The following is an 18,369-nucleotide window of genomic DNA, read 5'->3' as shown; positions in this document are numbered from 1 at the left end:
GGCACCAAACTCAGGCTATCTGTGGGAGTAGTGCAGACTGTCACCTGCTGACCCACCTCTCCCGCCTCACATTCCTGCCGCCAGCACTGGAGTTTGGTTCTTGGACCATGTGTGGGCACGTGCCCTTCCGCTGAGCTATATCTCGAACACCAACTTTAACATGAGTGTGAATGCCCCAGGGATCATGTTAAGAGTGGAGATTTTTCACCCCACCTGTCTGAGTAGAGCTCCTGAGTCTGCAGTATTGATGCTACAAGTCTGGGAACCCCACTTGAAGCAACACCAGGTAACTAACACTGGTATAAACACATCTGGGTGCTGGTGGCACACACCTTTAACCCCAGCACTCGGGAGGCAGAGGCAGGCAGATCTCTGTGAGTTCAAGGCCAGCCTGGTCTACTGAGTAAGTTTCAGGCCAGCCAGGGCTACAGAGAAAAACCTTGTCTAGAAAGAGAGAAAGGAAGGAAGGAAGAAAGGAGGTAGGGAGAAAGGGAGGGAGGGAGGGAAGGAGGGATGGGGTAGGGAGGGAGGGAGGGGTGGGGGGAGAAGTTAAAGCGAACAGTGTGCAGACAGACTGACACCCTCTATGCAGGTCCCCAAGGCCAGCTGAATTATGGAAGTGCAGAGGAGGCCCCTTTCACACTAGCACTAAGCACTTTGGGAATGTGTGTTGTATGCTGCCATTTCTGCCGCAGCCGTGTGGCAGGAGGAGGGATTGTCTTCATGACGCGGCCACCTAGGCCCAGGTACAGAAGTTTGCTGATGGCATGTGTCTCGTCCTCTCTTTCAGTGGGAATGGGGAAGCTGCGTCCTTGCCTAGCCTGTTTCCCCTCCTTCTGCTTCTCAGACTGCTCTCTGACTGACGGATGCTGCGTCAGCCATGCTTCTGAGTCTCTTACAGGTCAGACTGTTGTATTCACAAGATGGCCAAGAGTCATCCAGTGACTCACTCATTGCCCGGCATGCCCCAGCATCACAGGGCACTGAATGACCCCTGTGAATCGTAACACTGCTTTCTGCTTGACAACACCAAAGTGCCCCCTTTCCCTGCTCTGATCGCGGCTCAGGAGAAGAGCCCCCTCCCCAGCTCCCCGCTGCTTTTCAAGACTGCCGACCCCTTGTGCCATTAAGGCCTGGTCTTCAGCGTGTTAGAGCCACCTCTCTGGGATGCTTCACTTGTGTAGTGGGCACAGAGTCCAAATGTCTGTCTTAACAGCCGTGGTGGGTGAGCCTGCCGTGCACATACTCGGGACTCTCCGGCTGCTGACGCAGGGCCCGTGGACCACTGCAGCTCAGCATCTCAGGCTGCGGCCCCAGCTTCCTGAACCCACTCAGCCTGTCAGCACACTGCTGTACGTTCACAGGTATGCTGGAGTTCAAGGATCCCTACTCTCCACAACCTGGCCCACAGCGGGGACGTTGCACAGGGTTCCCAAAGCATCTTCAGAGTAGCTGTAGCGCCCAGGAGCCCATGGAGGATGCCCGAGCCCACAGCAAGCTTTCCGGGGCTTGGGTGACAGGTATGAAGCACAGCCTGGCAGAACCCATGGCCTGGACTCTGGGATGCGAAACACTCCTCCCTGCCCGGGAGCCTCTTGGATCTTGGTTCCCTCCTTGTCCACACTGGAAGCCAGAACAACCAAAGCGGGGTTCGGTGGGGGACCTGGGAGAGTTTTGTAAGTTGTCATTGCTGTGGGACTCTAGTGAGCAGGACATGGGTGACCCTCGGGCCCCCGGTGGCAGCAGCTCCTGGCTCCTCGCAGGGGTCTCTGTCTTTATCTTGTCTGTGTGTTGTGATCCGTGCGTGTGTCTCTCCCCAGAGTACAGCTAACCCAGTGAGTTGGAGCCTGGCAGTGTGGACAATTGTCACCTGCCCCGTGGATGCTGGCTTGGGGGCCTCTGTGTCTGGCTTCATCCCACAGTAGGGCATTTCCAAGGACCCTTGAAGTTGGATGTGTCTTCAGATAACTGTGGTGCCCGGGAGCCCAGGGAGGATGCCCCAACCTGTGACTGCCACAAGCCTTCCGGGTGCTTGGATGGCACTGTAAGTATTAAGTGTTAAGCCAGATGGGCATTCTGAAGCTGCGTCCAGCCCTCCAGTGTCCTGGGATGAGCTGCCAGGCAGCTTCAGATCTTTGGTATTGCTGTGGATGCTGTGGTAGTCACCCACCGACGTGCTCTCAAGGGCAGGGGAAGCGGCAGCCTCGGAGTCTATCATGGTGGTTAGGAGCCTCACTCTGGTCGAACAGGCTGTCATGTCACAGGGCACCCATTCCAAACAGGCTGTCAGGTCACAGGGCACCCATTCACCTTTGTACATCTTGGTCTTTCTCATTCATAAAGTGAAACCGACTTCACAGAGCTGTGGAGGTGATTAAGGAAATAAACCCATGCATTGGGGTCCCTAGTGAGTAAATAGCACTCACCAAAAGATCACTAGAGTTTTGTCTCTCTTTCAGAGATATTTGTTCTGAGGCAGGGACTCACTGGGTAGCCCAGGCTATCCTCAAACTCACAGTGCTCCTGCCTCGGCCTCCCGTCACCTGGTGCAGGAGGCACAGGCTTGCGCCGTCATGCATGGCCCCAGAGCCTGTCTTTCGCCTCCTCTCACTCTAATATTTTACTGGTTCAGTCTTGCATTGTTGGTAATGCCCCCTACGCAAGGCGACCCCCAGCCATGACCCTAGAGGAGATCTGGAACCTAGCAAGGGCGTGGACAAAAGCCAGGGTACTGTGGTGTCTGGGTGAAGGTTAGAAGAACATATCTGGGTTAGGAGTCAGCTTACAGGAAGTTTGGAGACTGGAAGAGTGCGGCAGACGACCTTAGAGGCAGAGGTCTCCCACCCCTGAGAAGAAAGCTCAGGTCCCCACGCAGCAGACAGTTGCTCCGTATGTGGCATTTCTTGTCTTTCCACCCAGTGGAAAGTGGAGGGAAGAGGGCACTGTCGCTTGGATAGAGAATAGGCTGTGCCTGGCTTTGCAGAGACTCTGGGGGTATCCTGGAGCCTTCTAGAAGGCTGGGAAGTATGGGCCCTGCAGTCTGACTGCAGAGGCAAGCTCTGGCTGCACAGCCTGCACTCACGCAGGGGGCCAGCAGATGGCACTATCCACCACTACATAGAGCTGGTAACTGCGAGAACCCTGAAATGGAGAGCCCAACCCAACTATGCGTTTCCCCCTCATGGAGAGAGATTTCTTGACAGCCGGAGTCATTCAGTGTTGAAAGGGGGCAAGACCCAGAAAACTGAAATGCACTGGTTACCATGGAGAAAAGAAACAGACAACAAGGCTGTCTGCCCAACATATACGCAAATGTGCAGGCTTGTTTACATCACAACACACCTGGTTTGTCCGTATCTGCTTGAACCAGCAACACCCCATTCACACATGTACCCCACACCACAAGCATAACACAGGCAACACACTTGAACACAGTCACATGACCGTAGCAAGAAACATTTGCAACACGTTACACACTTGCAACATGTAACACACACACATGAAAAATAAACCCTGTTTCATAATGTGCACATGTGCATATAGACGCAGTACATCTAACTTGTTTATATGAAACACGTAACGTATACCACATGTATACACAGCATGCTCACGCATGCCATGCACACGACATCTACCCCTGTGCACGGCACTTTGACACAAAGTGCACGCACACACCACATGTCCACACACCACGTGAGACATGCACAGCACACACACATGTGTCTTACATACAGTGCACCTACAGTGCATGTGCAATACATGCGATACTTGCAACACATACAATATATACACTGGCACTCTGCACACAGATGCACGTGATACATACAAAACAGTCACAGCACAGCACACAGACACGCTACACAAACACACATCAAAAACAACACATGCCCCAATGCACAGTACATACACTACATATATGTATGCACTGCACGCATCCACAACATGCATACACACGTGACACCGGGCCAGAATAGCTCACCCCTGTGTCCTATGATGAGTGGTATGATACACACACACACACACACACACACACAACCTGTATATACCAAACCCCAAACTAGTACACACAACACACACCTATTTGATATGTGCAGCATAATGCACACTCTACACACAGTGCATATGTGTAGAAGCACGCGTGCAGTTTACCCACAAGTGTGCGTATGCAGAGTGCTCTGGAGATACAGAGTCTCACACACACATCCCCAGAGCCAATGTTTCTTGTTAACAGAATAAAAACATTCACTCTTGCTCTCGACCAATGGTAATATGAATGGAAAGGACTGGAAAGCTGTTCCTTCGTCCAGCAGTCGTTTCTGTACAGGGCTGTGTGTGCTGGACGCTGAGACACGGTTGGTGCCAACCTGCTGCAGACTCTCAGCGCCGTGTGGGGAGCAGCGCTCAAACACACACGCTGACGGCTGTTTAGTGCCTGTCCTGTGAGTGCCGTGAGAGCAGAGGGAGCCTGAAACCGGACTGGGGTAGGTTCCGGGGCAGAACTTCTAAAGTCAATGTGTGAAGTCCTCACAGCAGAGCTGGGACTGTGGCAGTGAGTCCTCCAGAGCTAAGGACAACTGTGCTCACTGTGGTCAGTGCCTGAGCAGCCAGGCAGAGAGGAAGCCGGGTCCTAAGAGTCATGGCTTCCAGCCGTCACTGCACATGCGTCCTTTTGCTTCCAGGGGTAGACGATGTACTAGCTTTCCAGAAAGCTCGATGGGCTGTGGAAAGAGCCCTGGCTTCTAGACCACTCTAGCTATCCAGCCACATTGCTTCTGGATTTGGGCAAGCAATCTCTTATCTGTATTCATGGGGGGAGGGACCCGGGGGCTGGGGAATGAGCCACCGTCTCCCTAGGCACAGATCTGCACGTCACGTACACATCCCACCCCTGGGGTAGGGCACCCAGCCGGCTGAGCTGTAATCAGCGCATGAGCTCTTGGGCATTGGGAACTGTTCTTTTCCTGTTGGGACTGAGGAGGGTGGTGGAGAGTGTTGCTTCAGACCCGACTGGCACTTAAATCCCTGGGTGCAAATTCCTACTGTGATGGGTACCAGCTGTGTTACAGCAGGCAGGCCACGGGCCTCTCTGTTCCTCACTGTTCAGCCAGGCACGGAACTCAGCTAGCACATGCAGGGGACTGCCTGGGACTCTCTGGGTTGCACGCGGAAAGCTTAGGTTTAAGCCAGTCTCATGGCAAGAAGCACAGAAGCGTGTCTGAGGTTTTTGCGGTTGCTTCTTCGATCCCAGATCAAGGAGACACTAACAATGACCCAGTGTGAAAAGCTGACCTTCCAGCAGGAGGACTCCCGCGTCCATGTCCCCGTTAGAACCCTGTGACCCAGGCACACTAGCAGAGGGACTAGAACCCAGGACTGGGAAGGGAGTGGAGGAGTGAGATCTTCTTTCCTTTGGGACTTGCTAGTGGCAGATCTATGGACCCGGGGCTTCTGCCTGAGCAGGTCTGCGACGGGATTTGAGAATCTTCAATTCTAGCAAGGCTGATGGGGCCCCGGGACCACATCTCAGGGAGTACCACGCCAAGGACGGGAGAGGCAGACTACAGATAGTCAGCACCCCTGACTTAGCTACCACTGGGAAGGGAGTGCTGGGCCTTACTTACATCGGGTGCCGGGCCTCAGGCAGGACTCTCCTCAGGGGCCAGCCGGCCCCTAGTACCTTGTCGAGGCTGTCGGGGTCCAGGCTGAGCGGGGTCGGTGCCTCCTCCTCTGATTCCTCCCCATCGTCCTCTGTCCTCCAATCCCTCTGCTGGGCTCCCTCACCCCGCCTCCTGCTGGCGTGTCTGATGAACTGGTAGCTGCCTTGGTGTCTCCGGCCCTGGCTCTGATTCCTCCTAGCCCTGGGTGAAGCCACAGCCAGCAGCAGTTGGTCCTCCCGCAGGGAGACGAAGGGGGGCAGGCCGTCCAAGAAGGTGTACTCCTCACTCTCAGCCTCAGCCTCCAGGACCCATTCCTGGGAGTCCCCAAAGTCCAGGCGATACCCAGCGTTAGAACTGTGTTTGCTGGCCTGGGCTGTGACAGCCTGGCGCACGGTGGGCGGGGGAGGACGCAGCACGGTCACCGTCATCAGGACACATCCCAGCGCCAGGAAGAGCAGGAGGAGCTGGAGCCTGCAGCGTCCACTCCTGGGTCGCTTCCCCGGGGGGAGCATGGCGCAGCCCCTTGCCCACAGCAACAGGTCCTGATGAGGTCTGCTTCCTCGTTGGGCTCAAGGGACCGTCAAGCTCGTCATTGAACCTGGGCTCTTCATTCCAGCTGAGAGGCGTCTTGCCAGTCACTGCCCCTTTTATCCCACGTGGCTGCCAGGGGCATTCGTAAGACCCGCTTCCCCAGGAGCCTGGGGCCCCCCGGGTCCTCTCTGAGCTGTGATGTTTGCCCCCCTCTCAACCTGCTCTTGTCCACTCTGCTCTGGTGGTCAGCCCCATGCTAATGGCCAGGTTCTGTGGGACGTCTGGGGATTCGGTCAAGCCAGGATGACAGACATCCGCCTTTGGACGCCCTGAGTCAGGTCAGAGCAGCACGTGTAAAGCCGGCAGGCACTGCCCCGTTTCCTTTCACACACACACACACACACACACACACTCACACACACACACTCTCACACACTCTCACACACACACACACACACACACACACTCACACACACACAGATGCAGCTCCGCAGGAACCCTCTGCCAGACACGGGGGAGCCGAGCGTGCGAGCATGTGTGTCACTCCTGGTCCTAACGCCCTCACTGTTCCGGGCTTTGTACTACACAGCATCACCCCAAGAGCCAGCTCAAAGCAGCATCCTCCCAGGACGTGAGCCCCATTCACAGGGCGGCGGTGTCCTCTCCCCACCCCGAGGAGCAGGAAGGAGAATTCCCTCCTGGCTCAACAGGCTGCCAAGGAGACACAGATGCCAGGAGCCGCTGCGTGCCAGCACCTTCAGCCTCCCACAGTGCTCCCCTGTGTTGTGCTCCTTCCTGGGGCCCACGGGCCTTCGCTTTCCTAAAGTGAGGGGCTGAAGGAGCCCCGGTGTGTCTGGGCCCCACAGAACACTTGGAGGCTGATAGAGAGGCGTGCCTGCGGCTTTTTCAGTCTTCAGACTCCATTCAGCTCCTGCTCATGCAGCCGGCGCCTCCTGTGCGCCCCCAAACCGCTCCCTGGAGTGCAGCACGAAGAATGCCAAGCTGGGATCGCATGGTGCTCATGACGACGGGGCGGGGGGGAGGTGTGACAATTCACTGGGGGATTCAGTGGGTCCGACCGTGTTTGACTTAGGAGGAGAACGTGAGACAGGGATGGGATCCTGGGCATGCAGGCTGCGGCCTGACCGTCACTCGTAAGTGGCGCTGCGGTTTTCCTGGAAGAGCCAGCAGGCATGCAAGGAGCAGAGCTGGGCGAAGAAATAGCAGAGGTTAGGTTCCGCAAGGAGTGCAAGGAGTGGGCCTGGAGCGCGGAACAGTGCGGGCCAGACCAGAGCAGGGCAAACGTGATGAGGGCACACTGGGGTAGAGGGAGCACACTGGGGTAGGGGGAGCACACCGAGGTAGGGGAGCACTCTGGGGTAGGGGAGCACTCTGGGGTAGGGGAGCACACCGAGGTAGGGGAGCACTATGGGGTAGGGGAGCACTCTGGGGTAGGGGAGCACTCTGGGGTAGAGGGAGCACACCGGGATCTGCTGAAGCTGTGTGAGACAGGAGGCCGGGCCTGGGAAGTGAGGCATGCCAGGAGCTGGGGCAGAGTTGGGCGGGGTCAAGGAAGCTTGCATGCCCTTCAAGATCAAGAGGCCAGGACCCTGGGATACGCAGTCCAGATTTTCTGAGACGCCGTAAAGTCGACAAGAATGAGGCAACCAAGGGTTTCAGATTGGAAACCTCGGAGGGTAGTGTCATCGTCTTCTGGGACAGAACGTTTCCCTCCTCTCCTGCCACGCTCACCTCAAACTCACTACACATCCCAGCCCAGGCCTTCATCTGCTTCCTTAGCCAAACTGCAGTGCAGTCCCTTTCCTCAGGATGCAGCCATGTGGTCCTGTGTTTCACATTCCACTTCCATGTTTACACGAGTTGCCCAGGCCCTCTTTTCCAAATCCAACATCTCTGCCCACTCACAGCACCCCAGCCTCTTGCTGTCTTTCTTGAGGATGTGGCTCCCTCAACACCTGACAGGTTAAATACTCAGGCCTCTGGAATGTCTGGTGTTCTCACTCACCCATACGAGACACATGCTCATCAGTGCCCGAGGGTGGTTTGTTTCAGCTGTTTTCCAAGTGACCACATACACACGCACACACACACACACACACGCACGCACGCACGCACACACACGCACACACGCACACGCACGCACGCACACGCACGCACGCACGCACACATGCACACACACACATGCACGCACACACACGCACACACGCACACACGCACACACGCACACACGCACACACGCACACATGCACGCACACACACACGCACACACACACACATGCACGCACACACACACGCACACATGCACACACACATGCACGCACACACACACGCACACACGCACACATGCACACACGCACACGCATGCACGCACGCACACATGCACACACGCACACACACGCACGCACACGCACGCACACACACTTAACCCTACATAGAAAAGCTGCGCCATAGAGATTTGGTGACTGAATGCAGAGACCGCCATATGGCCATTATGACCGGGGTAGTATGAGGTCTGAGTGTCTTCTTGCTCTCTGGGGTTGAGAGCAGCTCCCCATGGCTTCACACAGCCCATAATCGGGGGCTGACATGTTAAGGGTTGATTCTTAGGTCCTCCAAAATAGACAGTAAACTCAGGAAATGCTTGTGGTGTTCTGGCTGCTGTGTCAGGGATGCAACAGACAGTGTTGGTGTGTCTGTCACCGGGGAGCTTAGTCACCAGGCTCAGCCACTGGGCTCCTTAGTCCCCAAGGAACAACCCAGGCTCGGATCCCTCTAAGATCCTGGGACATTCACTGCAATGGATTCTCAAGGGTCCTGCCAAGGTATCACTGTGTTAAAGGGGCCCCGCGGTCCAGGCTTCTCGCATCACTCTAGATTAGAGGGAGCAGGAAGCTTTCTGAATTGCAGGCTCCAAGGTCCTGCCGTCTCTGCTCTGCCTGCTCCCAGCTCCTCGCTTGGATGTCACCTTGTTTCCCACACACACCTCCTTCCTGCACGGCCCTCTCCAGACACCAGCAGTGCGTTTTCACTGGCCTCGGCTTCTCTTCTCTTACAGCCAGAGTCCTCCTTTCAGCGAACCCCTAGAAGTAAAACTATTCATCCTTCTTCCATTGTCCACCAGAACTAAAACTAACCAAGCCATGGATTCCACAAATAGACTACAAAAACCCTTCTAGTCACCTGTTCCTCCTGGTCCCAGAAACAGGAGACTTCCTGCGGCTCCTTGCGGCCCAGCATCTCAGGGCTTCCCTTCGTGAGCTCTCTGGGGTACTAGTGCCTAAAACCCATGCCCTTTCCTCTATCACCCATCAGGAGGCTCAGCGTCTGTTCCCCTCACCCCACTTTGTTCCTGGGATGGGTTGAATCTTGTCCTCTTAGACATGGAGAACTTACCCCTTCCTCTGGACCTGGGATGGGGCCTTCTCAGGACACACACACCTTTGAATGATCAGATAAAATGGTGTCAGAAGAGCATTTTTAGTCCAATCTGACTGGTGTCCTCTCAGAGGGGACAACTGGGCAGTGACACAGCATGGGGAGAAACCCCACAAGATGAAGGTTAAGTCTGAGGTGAGGCATCTATGTGTAACCAAGAATGTTAGCTGGCCATCCTAGCCCCACAGGCTAGGTGTGACATGGGGTGGACTCTCTCAGACCCTTCTAGACTTCACATTAATTTAAACACACGTTTCCCCACAATCTCACCAGGAGAAAGTGTTGTTAACTTTTTTGATCTTTGCCAATCTGGTAAGTGAAAAACGGCATCCCACAAAGAAAAACAACTTTAAGGTATCTGGCATCTTATTACTGCAGGAACACCAAACCTGGACAGACACAGCTGCATCCCAGACGGAGAGAGAACCGAAAATGTCAGTCAGCTCTCTTCAACTTCATCTACAAACTTGCCAGCGTCATATTCAAAGCTACAACTCGTCCTTCCACAGGCCCCAGGAAGCTGTTCGTCAGTTCTTCCAGAAGCGCAAAGGAATTAAGAAGATGCATTAACTATTAGGATCAAGACGAGAAATCCCTCTACCTCCATACTTCATGTTAATCAGTAATGGCACCTGTTACTGTAGCAAATGTCTGGGATAATTAAGTTATAAAGAGATGTTTACTTTGTCTCGTGGTCTCAGATATTTCAGTCTGTGATTAGTTGGCCCCAACACAACATGGCGGATGAAAACTGCAGGCTGAGGCACAAGAAGGAGGAGGGAGAAGGTGGGACCAAGGCTTGGTACCTCTGTCAAGAGCACACCCCAATAGCCTGTGACCTCCCGTAGTCCCCACCTCCCAGAGGTCCCCCTGTCTCTTCATGCTATCAGGCGGGTAACTGCTAGCTAAAACTCGTGGTATTGGCACACGAGGGAGAACAAGTCAGTGGACCACAACAAGGAATCTAGACACAGAGAAGCTAAACTATTTAAAAGTTTCAATAGCTTAAGTACAATTCGCTCAAACACACAGGAAAAGGGACCTCTCAGTGCTGTTAGCAGGAGTGCAAGTTGGTGTTGGCAGGTGAACAGCTGGGCAGCGTCCATTGACGTCAAGGAGGCTCTTATGCTATAGCTTTGAATTATCACCTAGGAGAAACTTCTGCACATGCTCACTGGGAGTTGTCAGAGCCAGTCACTGAGCACCTCAACAGCTGCCTCAAGGATTATGGGAGCTTATTCGGAGGTACTATCAAAAGAGTGCATCTACTTGTATACACTTGACCTGAGACCAACCATCCTGATTAGAGAAGGTCACCGTTTTGAGCTGAGCACACAGCTTCAGGAGGAAGACACTCAGAGTGGTGAGGAAAGAAAGGGACACCTGCCTAGCCAGCCAGATCAGCTGGAAGATCAGCTGGATTGACCCTGGTGCCAAATGGAGTGACAGATGCTGCAGCCGGATCACCCCACATGCTTAAGGCTTATGAGATGTCCAAGGATCCTTGTTCTTCAAGACTTGTGGAGGTCTCTGGTATGTAGTTGGTGCCGTCCTTCTTGTGGGAAACTGGCCCTGCTTATTGAGCTGTCCATCTACTTGCGGCTGGTGTGCACCTCCAGTGTTGTAAAATGTGGTCCTTCAAGCAAACAGCTGCCATCTTTATCGGACCAGCTGTGCCTGCTTGCAAGAATCTGTGCTGTGTGCTGACTGCTGACAGTTCCTGCAGAAATGAGGGGTGTGGAGGCTCTTTGACCTTCCCCTGACATACTAGCCCCTCCTCCCAGCCATTTATACGCAATTCTGCCTTGGTTGCAGGTGTCTTCTGAATCTTAGGAGGGTTAAGGGAGAGGGGTTCTGTCTGTGCAGGGAGTCATCATTCTCACTAGGTGAAACATTTTCACTACAATTGCTTTAGGGTCAGCTACATCACTGCCAGCCCTCTCCCACCCTGTAAGTAAGGTTTACTGTGGAATATTTGCTTAACTAGACAAAGATGTGTTACATTTGCTTATGCCGCATTTGTTTAACTATGTAAAGATGTGTTGCGTTTGTGTTAATTAAATAAAATTAACCAGGACTCAGAGAGGTGGGGTTGCATGAAGTAGCAGGGAGGAGAGAGGCTTCCTGGGACACCAGCTATGAGAGAAAAACAGCCAGTTGCTACTCTAATTCTCTGAGCTCACAGGTTTTCACCCTGAAAACAGCAACAACAAAATAAATGTGGTAGGCTTTCTGTTGGGCTCCCAAATCATGACACAGAGAGTCAATATGAGTCATGAATGAGCCTTAGCTTGGGCTCATTTCTTGCTGGCTCTTATAACTTAATTTAGCCTGTTTCCTCTTCAGCTGTGTTTTGCCCAGGAGCTTTTTACCTTCCTTTCATCCTGTGTGTCCTACATTCACTGCTTCCTCTGTGTCTGGCTGGCTGGTTGGCCCTGGTGTCTCTCTCTTTCTCCCTCATTCTTTCTTCTCTCTTGAGCCCAGCTTCCTCCTCCTACTTACTCTCTGCTCACCAGCCCTGCCTATCCCTCTACTGACTAGCAGTTGGCTGTCCAGCTTTTTATTAGACCAATCCGGTGACTTAGGCAGGCAAGGTGAAACAGCAACACATCTTTACACAGCTAAACGAATGAAGCATAAATGAATACAATACAGCTTGCATAGTTAAAGTCATATTGCACAGAATAAACAATTCTAGCACATCTTTACATATTTAAAGTAATATCCCACAACAAAGCTTAAACTCTTTGGTTGCCCAGAGTGAAAGGTGATGGACTCCTACTTTGGTTTGTCATTGGGACCTTATGTGTGTGGGGGAGATAGAAGATGCATATGTCTCCCCAGGGAAGGAATTCTTGAAACATCCAGCTAGCCCATTGAATGGCTGAGAATACTCTACCTCTGGGTGGACTTTTGGGAAGGACAGATGGATGATACCCACTGGAGATACAAATAAGCCCAAAGTAAGAGTGCATGAAGGTAGACTACATCCATGTTAACTCCTGTTGCTTCTGACAGTTGGAACAGGCTTGCTGGAGAAACTGAGGCATGGCCCACAACTGTGGGAGAAGAAAGCTGGATGGAAAACCAGGAAGATAGAGCAACCACAGCCCCTTCCTACCAGTGAGGTGCATCAGCAGCGACACGTGCGTGCTTCAGTGGCCGTCACCTCCTCTGCTCACCTGCTTCTGAGGGTCTTTCTTGCATCTTACCTCAAAGGTTGGCAGAGCTCTCTGACTTTTAGCGTGCCTGAGTATCTAAGTCCTGATTCATCCCGAGGCAAGTGTCGTAGAATCCATAGGCTAAAGTCCAAAGCTCCCCGCCATGCCCAGTGCAGCTTTCTTTAGTGGAATTTGCAAGCACCTGACCAGTGTGACAGGCTAGGCTTGCCTATGCCTGAACCACCCATCTGGGGTGGGTTTCCAGACGCCAGGATTCCTGAGAACTTACGAGGTGGTTGAGGGTGACCTTTGGGTCTTCCTGCCTCCACCCACCCCTCAAGTGTTGGGGTTTCATGCATGAAGCACCATTCGGCACTAAGTGATCAAACTTAGGACTTAGTGAATGCTAAGCAAGCACTGTACCAGCTGAGCTACAAGCCCAGCCCTGAGCTGCATCGTTTGTTTGTTTGTTTGTCTGTTTCCTAGTGTGTTTTGAGATAGGGTCTTGACCGGTAGACCGCTTGTCCCAAACTTGATCCTCCTGCCTCTGCTTCCTGTGAGCTGGGTCAAGGTTGTGCACCACCACACACAAGTGACATCTCTGCTTTTCGTCTTATTTGAGAACTCTGTAGAATATGGGAAGTCCTTTTGTCATGGCTAGTTTCATGTCAGCTTGACACAAGCTAAAATCATCAGAGAGGAGGGAGCCTCAATTGAGAAAGTGCCTCCAGAAGATCCACTGTAATACATTTTCTTAATTAGTGATTGGTGGGGGAGAGCCCAGTTCTTTATGGGTGGGGCCATCCCTGGGCTGGTGGTCCTGGGTTCTCTAAGAAAGCAGGCTGAGCGAGCCATGGTGAGCAAGGCAGTGAGCAGCTCCCCTCCATGTCCTCTGCATCAGCTCCTGCCTCCAGCTTCTTGTCCTGTTTGAGTCCCTGTCCTGACTTCCTTTGAGGGTGACCAGCAATGCTGAAGTTACTGCAAGCTTAATAATACCTTTCTTCCCCAACTTGCTTTGGTCAAGGTGATTCGTCACTCAGACACTTTTCACCATCAGAGAACTATGGAAACAATCCTCACTCCACATCTGACGGAAAACATACAGGGAATAAATTCTGAGAATCTGTCCAGCTCATTCAGACATTACAAAGTCAACCAGCTGTCCATGGGTCTTGGTGCTCTGGGGCTGCCATATTGGTACAGGAAAATCTGTTTATGATTGTATTAAAGCTATTTTGCCTCACAGTTTGGGGGTGTAGTCAATTACAGTGGGGAGGCATGTTGGCAGAAGTGGGAGGCAGCTGGTCATACTGCATCCAGGGTTAGCAGAGAGAGAGAGAGAGATCTGCTGCTCTGCTCACTTCTTCTATTCTGGCTGGGATCCCACCCCTTGGAATGGTGCAGCCTGCTCAGTGTGGAAACTCCCTCACAGATATGCCCAGAGGTCTATCTTCTAGATGGTTCCAGGCCTTACCAAGTTTACAGTCAATATTAACCATCTTGACAGTGTAGGGAGTGAGTGTCCCGGACCTAGCAACTTCTGAAGAACCAGCCCATATGTGTGTGGGGATCCAGAGCAGAGGCATGGAGGGAATAAAGATTGGCTGACGCCTTTCAAACACCCACCCTTGTGACGCTGCCGTGTTCGTTTCTGGAGTTGGTTATTAGTGGTGGGCTGGTTGTTGCAGCAGGTGCTAAGGACTCGAAGCCAGGGTAGAAAGCAAGCTGGCTGTGTGTGAGCTTCTCCGGTCCTGAGGGACTGCTCTAAAAGGCTCTCCCAACCTGTGAGCCTGACTGCTCAGCCCCACCAACCTGTCTCCTTGACCCAGAGTGGCCTCGTGCCTTCTGTCACCACTGAGACTGTTTTCTTGGCTGAGCTGTGGAGGGCTGGGCTGCTTGGGACTGTGAGCTCATTGTTTACAATCCCTTTGGAAAGCCTCTGCCTCCCTGCAGCTGGCTGTGTGTGTGTGTGTGTGTGTGTGTGTGTCTATGTCTGTGTGTGTCTGTGTGTGGGGGTCTCTGTCTATGTGTCTGTGTGTCTGTGTGTGTATGTGTGTATGTGTCTGTGTGTCTGTATGTGTATGTGTGTATGTCTGTGCGTGTGTCTGTGTGTCTGTGTGTCTATGTGTGTGTCTGTGTGTATGTCTGTGTGTGTGTCTGTGTGTGTGTCTGTGTGTATGTCTGTGTGTGTGTCTGTGTGTGTCTGTGTGTGTCTGTGTGTGTCTGTGTGTGTCTGTGTGTGTCTGTGTGTCTGTGTCTCTGTGTGTGTCTGTGTGTATGTCTGTGTGTGTGTCTGTGTGTCTGTGTCTGTGTGTGTGTCTGTGTGTATGTCTGTGTGTGTGTCTGTGTGTCTGTGTCTGTGTGTGTGTCTGTGTGTGTGTCTGTGTGTCTGTGTCTGTGTGTGTGTCTGTGTGTATGTCTGTGTGTGTGTCTGTGTGTCTGTGTCTGTGTGTGTGTCTGTGTGTATGTCTGTGTGTGTGTCTGTGTGATGTCTGTGTGTGTATGTGTCTGTGTCTGTGTGTGTGTGTCTGTATGTTTGTCTGTGTCTGTGTGTGTGTCTATGTGTGTGTCTGTGTGTATGTGTATGTGTGTGTGTCTGTGTGTTTGTCTGTGTGTGTCTATGTGTATGTGCCTGTGTGTATTTGTCTGTGTGTATGTGTGTGTGTCTGTGTCTGTGTGTGTCTGTCTGTGTCTGTGTTTGTCTGTGTGTGTGTGTGTCTGTTTGTCTGTGTGTGTCTGTGTATGTCTATGTGTGTGTCTGTGTGTTTGTCGTGTCCGTCTGTGTGTGTCTATGTGTGTGTCTGTGTGTGTGTGTGTAAAGAACTCCAGCCAGCTAACTAGAATCTTGAACACCAAGTAATCTTCAGCTTGTGACTTCTGTGAAGCTTGGCTGGGCTTGAGCACTCCCACTTTCAGCTGCCCTTTGGGGTGGAGAGGCACTGGAGAGAGAATCTGTCACTGACGGTATAAAATCCAAGTTGATGGGGAGGAGATGACTTTGTGAGTGCTCAAAACTTAGCCCCCGTCACTGGGGGGTGGGGGCAGAGAGAAGACTGTCCCTCTGGTCCTTCTCACCTTTTCACCTGCTACAATTCACACAGTGTCCTTCCTAAATACCTGGCAGGTAGGAAATTCCAGGTCCAGCAAGGCAGGGCAGCCACCCCCTGGATGGTGGACTGAGCCATCTCCTGGTAGGTCATTTGAAGTGTGTTCCCGTTTTCAAGTTCAGGCTGTCTCTGAAGAAAGTACTGAACAGCCATCTGTTGCTGGAGGTTTCTGTCCCGCCAGGTCCCAAATAAACACATGGACATCATATTAGTTATAAAACTATTGGCCAATATCTAGGGCTTCTTATTGGCTAGCTCTGTCTTAATTATTAACCCATAACTACTAATCTATGTATTTCTACATGGCCTTATTTTACCAGAGAATGCCTGGTGCATCCTATCCTCCCGGTCTCTGCTTGACATCTCTCCTTGGTCTCCCTCTGCCTACCTTTCCCAGAATTCTCCTCATCTCCTAGTCCCACCTATCTTCCTGCCTCTATTGGCCAAATAGTGTTTTATTCATCAACCAATAAGTGAAACACGTATACAGAAGGACGTCCTCCATCAGCGATCTCTTAGAAAGTGTGATTTGTTCTCTTAGAAGGTGATGCTGGTGTTGGGTTTGCTATAAGCAGGAGCGGGGCTGGCAAGAAGGAGGGGTTCTCTGACCACAGAGGACACAGAGGACACAGAGGACACAGACTGGGCTGTGCAGAGGCCTCTGCTGCCTCTGAGAGTCCCCAGTGTGTGTACAGATGGCCACGCATCCTGATGGCTGACACACAAAGGTGTTGTGGGAACATCTTGAACATAGTGGGTAGATTGGAGACACATGGGGACTGGAGGAAATCTCTTGAAAAATTGAACTCTAGGATGCTAGACGTGAAGTTTCTGTACCTGATTATGGCTTGATTGGCAACACCATGGCAACACCAAATGCTATGTGATTCTGGACAAGCCTCTTAATTTTTTATTCACAGGAGGAATTACTACCCCTCCCCAACACTATCAGCGCTGAATTTTGCCTGAGGAGTTAAAACTTTTATTGTATTTATCCTCTCTCTCTCTCTCTCTCTCTCTCTGTGTGTGTGTGTGTGTGTGTGTGTGTGTGTGTGTGTGTGTGTGTGTGTGTGTAGAACTTGTGGGGATTTTGTCCTGGAGACTGAACCTGGGCTGCCAGGTTTGGTACCAAGTCAGCTGGTGAGCCATCTCAACAGCCCATGCCTGAGAAATTCATGTAGGACTTCTAAATTAGGCAGTAGGGGAAAAGTGAAAAGGTTCTGCCTGTCTGTGTTACTTACTGTCTCACCATTGTAACACATACCCGGGGAGAGCAGATGGAGACAGGGAGGATGTACTGGGGGCTGTAGTTGAAGGGGTGCAGTCCTCTGTGAGCAGGAGCCTGAGGCAGCCGACCCTGCTGCATCTGCAGTCAGGCAGCAGAGCCTGATGGATGCTGGCGCCCAGCTTCTCGCGCAGTCTGATCCTGGTGGTAGAAAGGGACAGTCAAGGCGGGCAGTCCATGTGCATTAGCATGATCCAGATAGTCCTTCCCAGACACACCCACAGGCCTGTTTCTGTGGCGACTGGTCTGTCAAGTTGACAATGGGGGTTAGGAGTCACAACATCTGATACCACCTCCTTGCTCTCTGAGCTCCTGGCATCTGTATACTGAGAGAACCAGGCTGTTACCCCAGGGAAAACCACATCCTGTGTTTACGACTAGCCTGCCTGTCTGTGTCTTTGGCTAAAAGTAACCATTTAAAATTTAAATTATATTTGCATTTTTATTTCAAAAAGCCCTCTCATAACTCTGCAAATAAATATGATTAATTAATTAATTAATTAAAACAGCGGACTGTGGCAGCACTCCAAGCAGCAGCAAGGTCTGCTAGATTGTGGAGTGGAGCTTGTAAATTAGTCAGAGTAACTGTGTGCTTGACTGAGGAGGACGGAGGGCTGGTGAGAGCATCCTCCACTCTTCTTTGCAATGGTGGGGAGAAGCCAGAGGACAGCCTCAGTGGGAGGTCTGAAAGACACCCACCAACCTGGGTGTTTGTGTACCAGCTCTCTGTTAGGGTTCTCTAGAGAACGGGGTGGCAGAATGATTGCTATTATAAAAGGAGTCTTATTAGGTTGGCTTACACAGTTCTGGGTGAATAGCCCACAGTGGCTGTTTGTACACTGGAGAGGCTGAGGACCAGCAGCTGCTCAACTCATAGGTGCCTCAGTAGTCCAGGTCAGGAACTAACGAGCTGGAGGATTTTCAGTCCATGTTGGCAGGCTGGGGAAGTCAGTGAAGGGCAGCAAAGCAGCAGCAGAGCAGATGCACTCGCTAACAAGGAGCAAAGGCAGGTGGGAAAACTTCCGGAAGGTGCTATCCTCTCTGGTGTGGGAGGGGTTTCGTCCCTCAGTTAATTCTTACAGGAAACACCCCTCCACGGAGCCACCCAAAACCAATCTCCTAGTTGTTTCCAGATCCAATCAAGTTGACAACCAAGATTAGCCCATCACAAG

At 52.2% G+C, this 18,369-nt stretch overlaps 1 protein-coding gene and 1 long non-coding RNA gene across 7 annotated transcripts in view; one reads left to right on the top strand and one right to left on the bottom strand.

Annotated features, from left to right (window-relative positions):
• Nucleotides 1–6,778, bottom strand: part of Galnt15 (polypeptide N-acetylgalactosaminyltransferase 15) — a 31,746-nt gene extending 24,968 nt beyond the window's left edge. For 3 of the 6 annotated variants that reach the window (XM_040747758.1, XM_040747757.1, XM_040747759.1), the window contains exon 1: nt 5,622–6,777. In XM_040747758.1, coding sequence (XP_040603692.1) covers nt 5,622–6,169 — 548 coding nt within the window. In that variant the 5' untranslated portion in view covers nt 6,170–6,777. Of the gene's footprint in view, nt 1–5,621 lie in introns of all 6 variants that reach the window. The other 3 variants (XM_040747760.1, XM_040747756.1, XM_005077711.4) reach the window with 3 other exon arrangements.
• LOC121140948 lies at nt 4,290–10,331 on the top strand. The gene is made up of 2 exons (XR_005877902.1): nt 4,290–4,481; nt 10,023–10,331. It is a non-coding gene; the product is annotated as an uncharacterized LOC121140948 (long non-coding RNA).
• Nucleotides 10,332–18,369: the final 8,038 nt, after the last annotated feature.

Source organism: Mesocricetus auratus, unplaced genomic scaffold (assembly GCF_017639785.1).
Source record: "Mesocricetus auratus isolate SY011 unplaced genomic scaffold, BCM_Maur_2.0 Super-Scaffold_100006, whole genome shotgun sequence".
In the NCBI taxonomy this organism is placed as follows: domain Eukaryota; kingdom Metazoa; phylum Chordata; class Mammalia; order Rodentia; family Cricetidae; genus Mesocricetus; species Mesocricetus auratus.
This window is presented reverse-complemented; position numbering and strand designations above follow the sequence as displayed.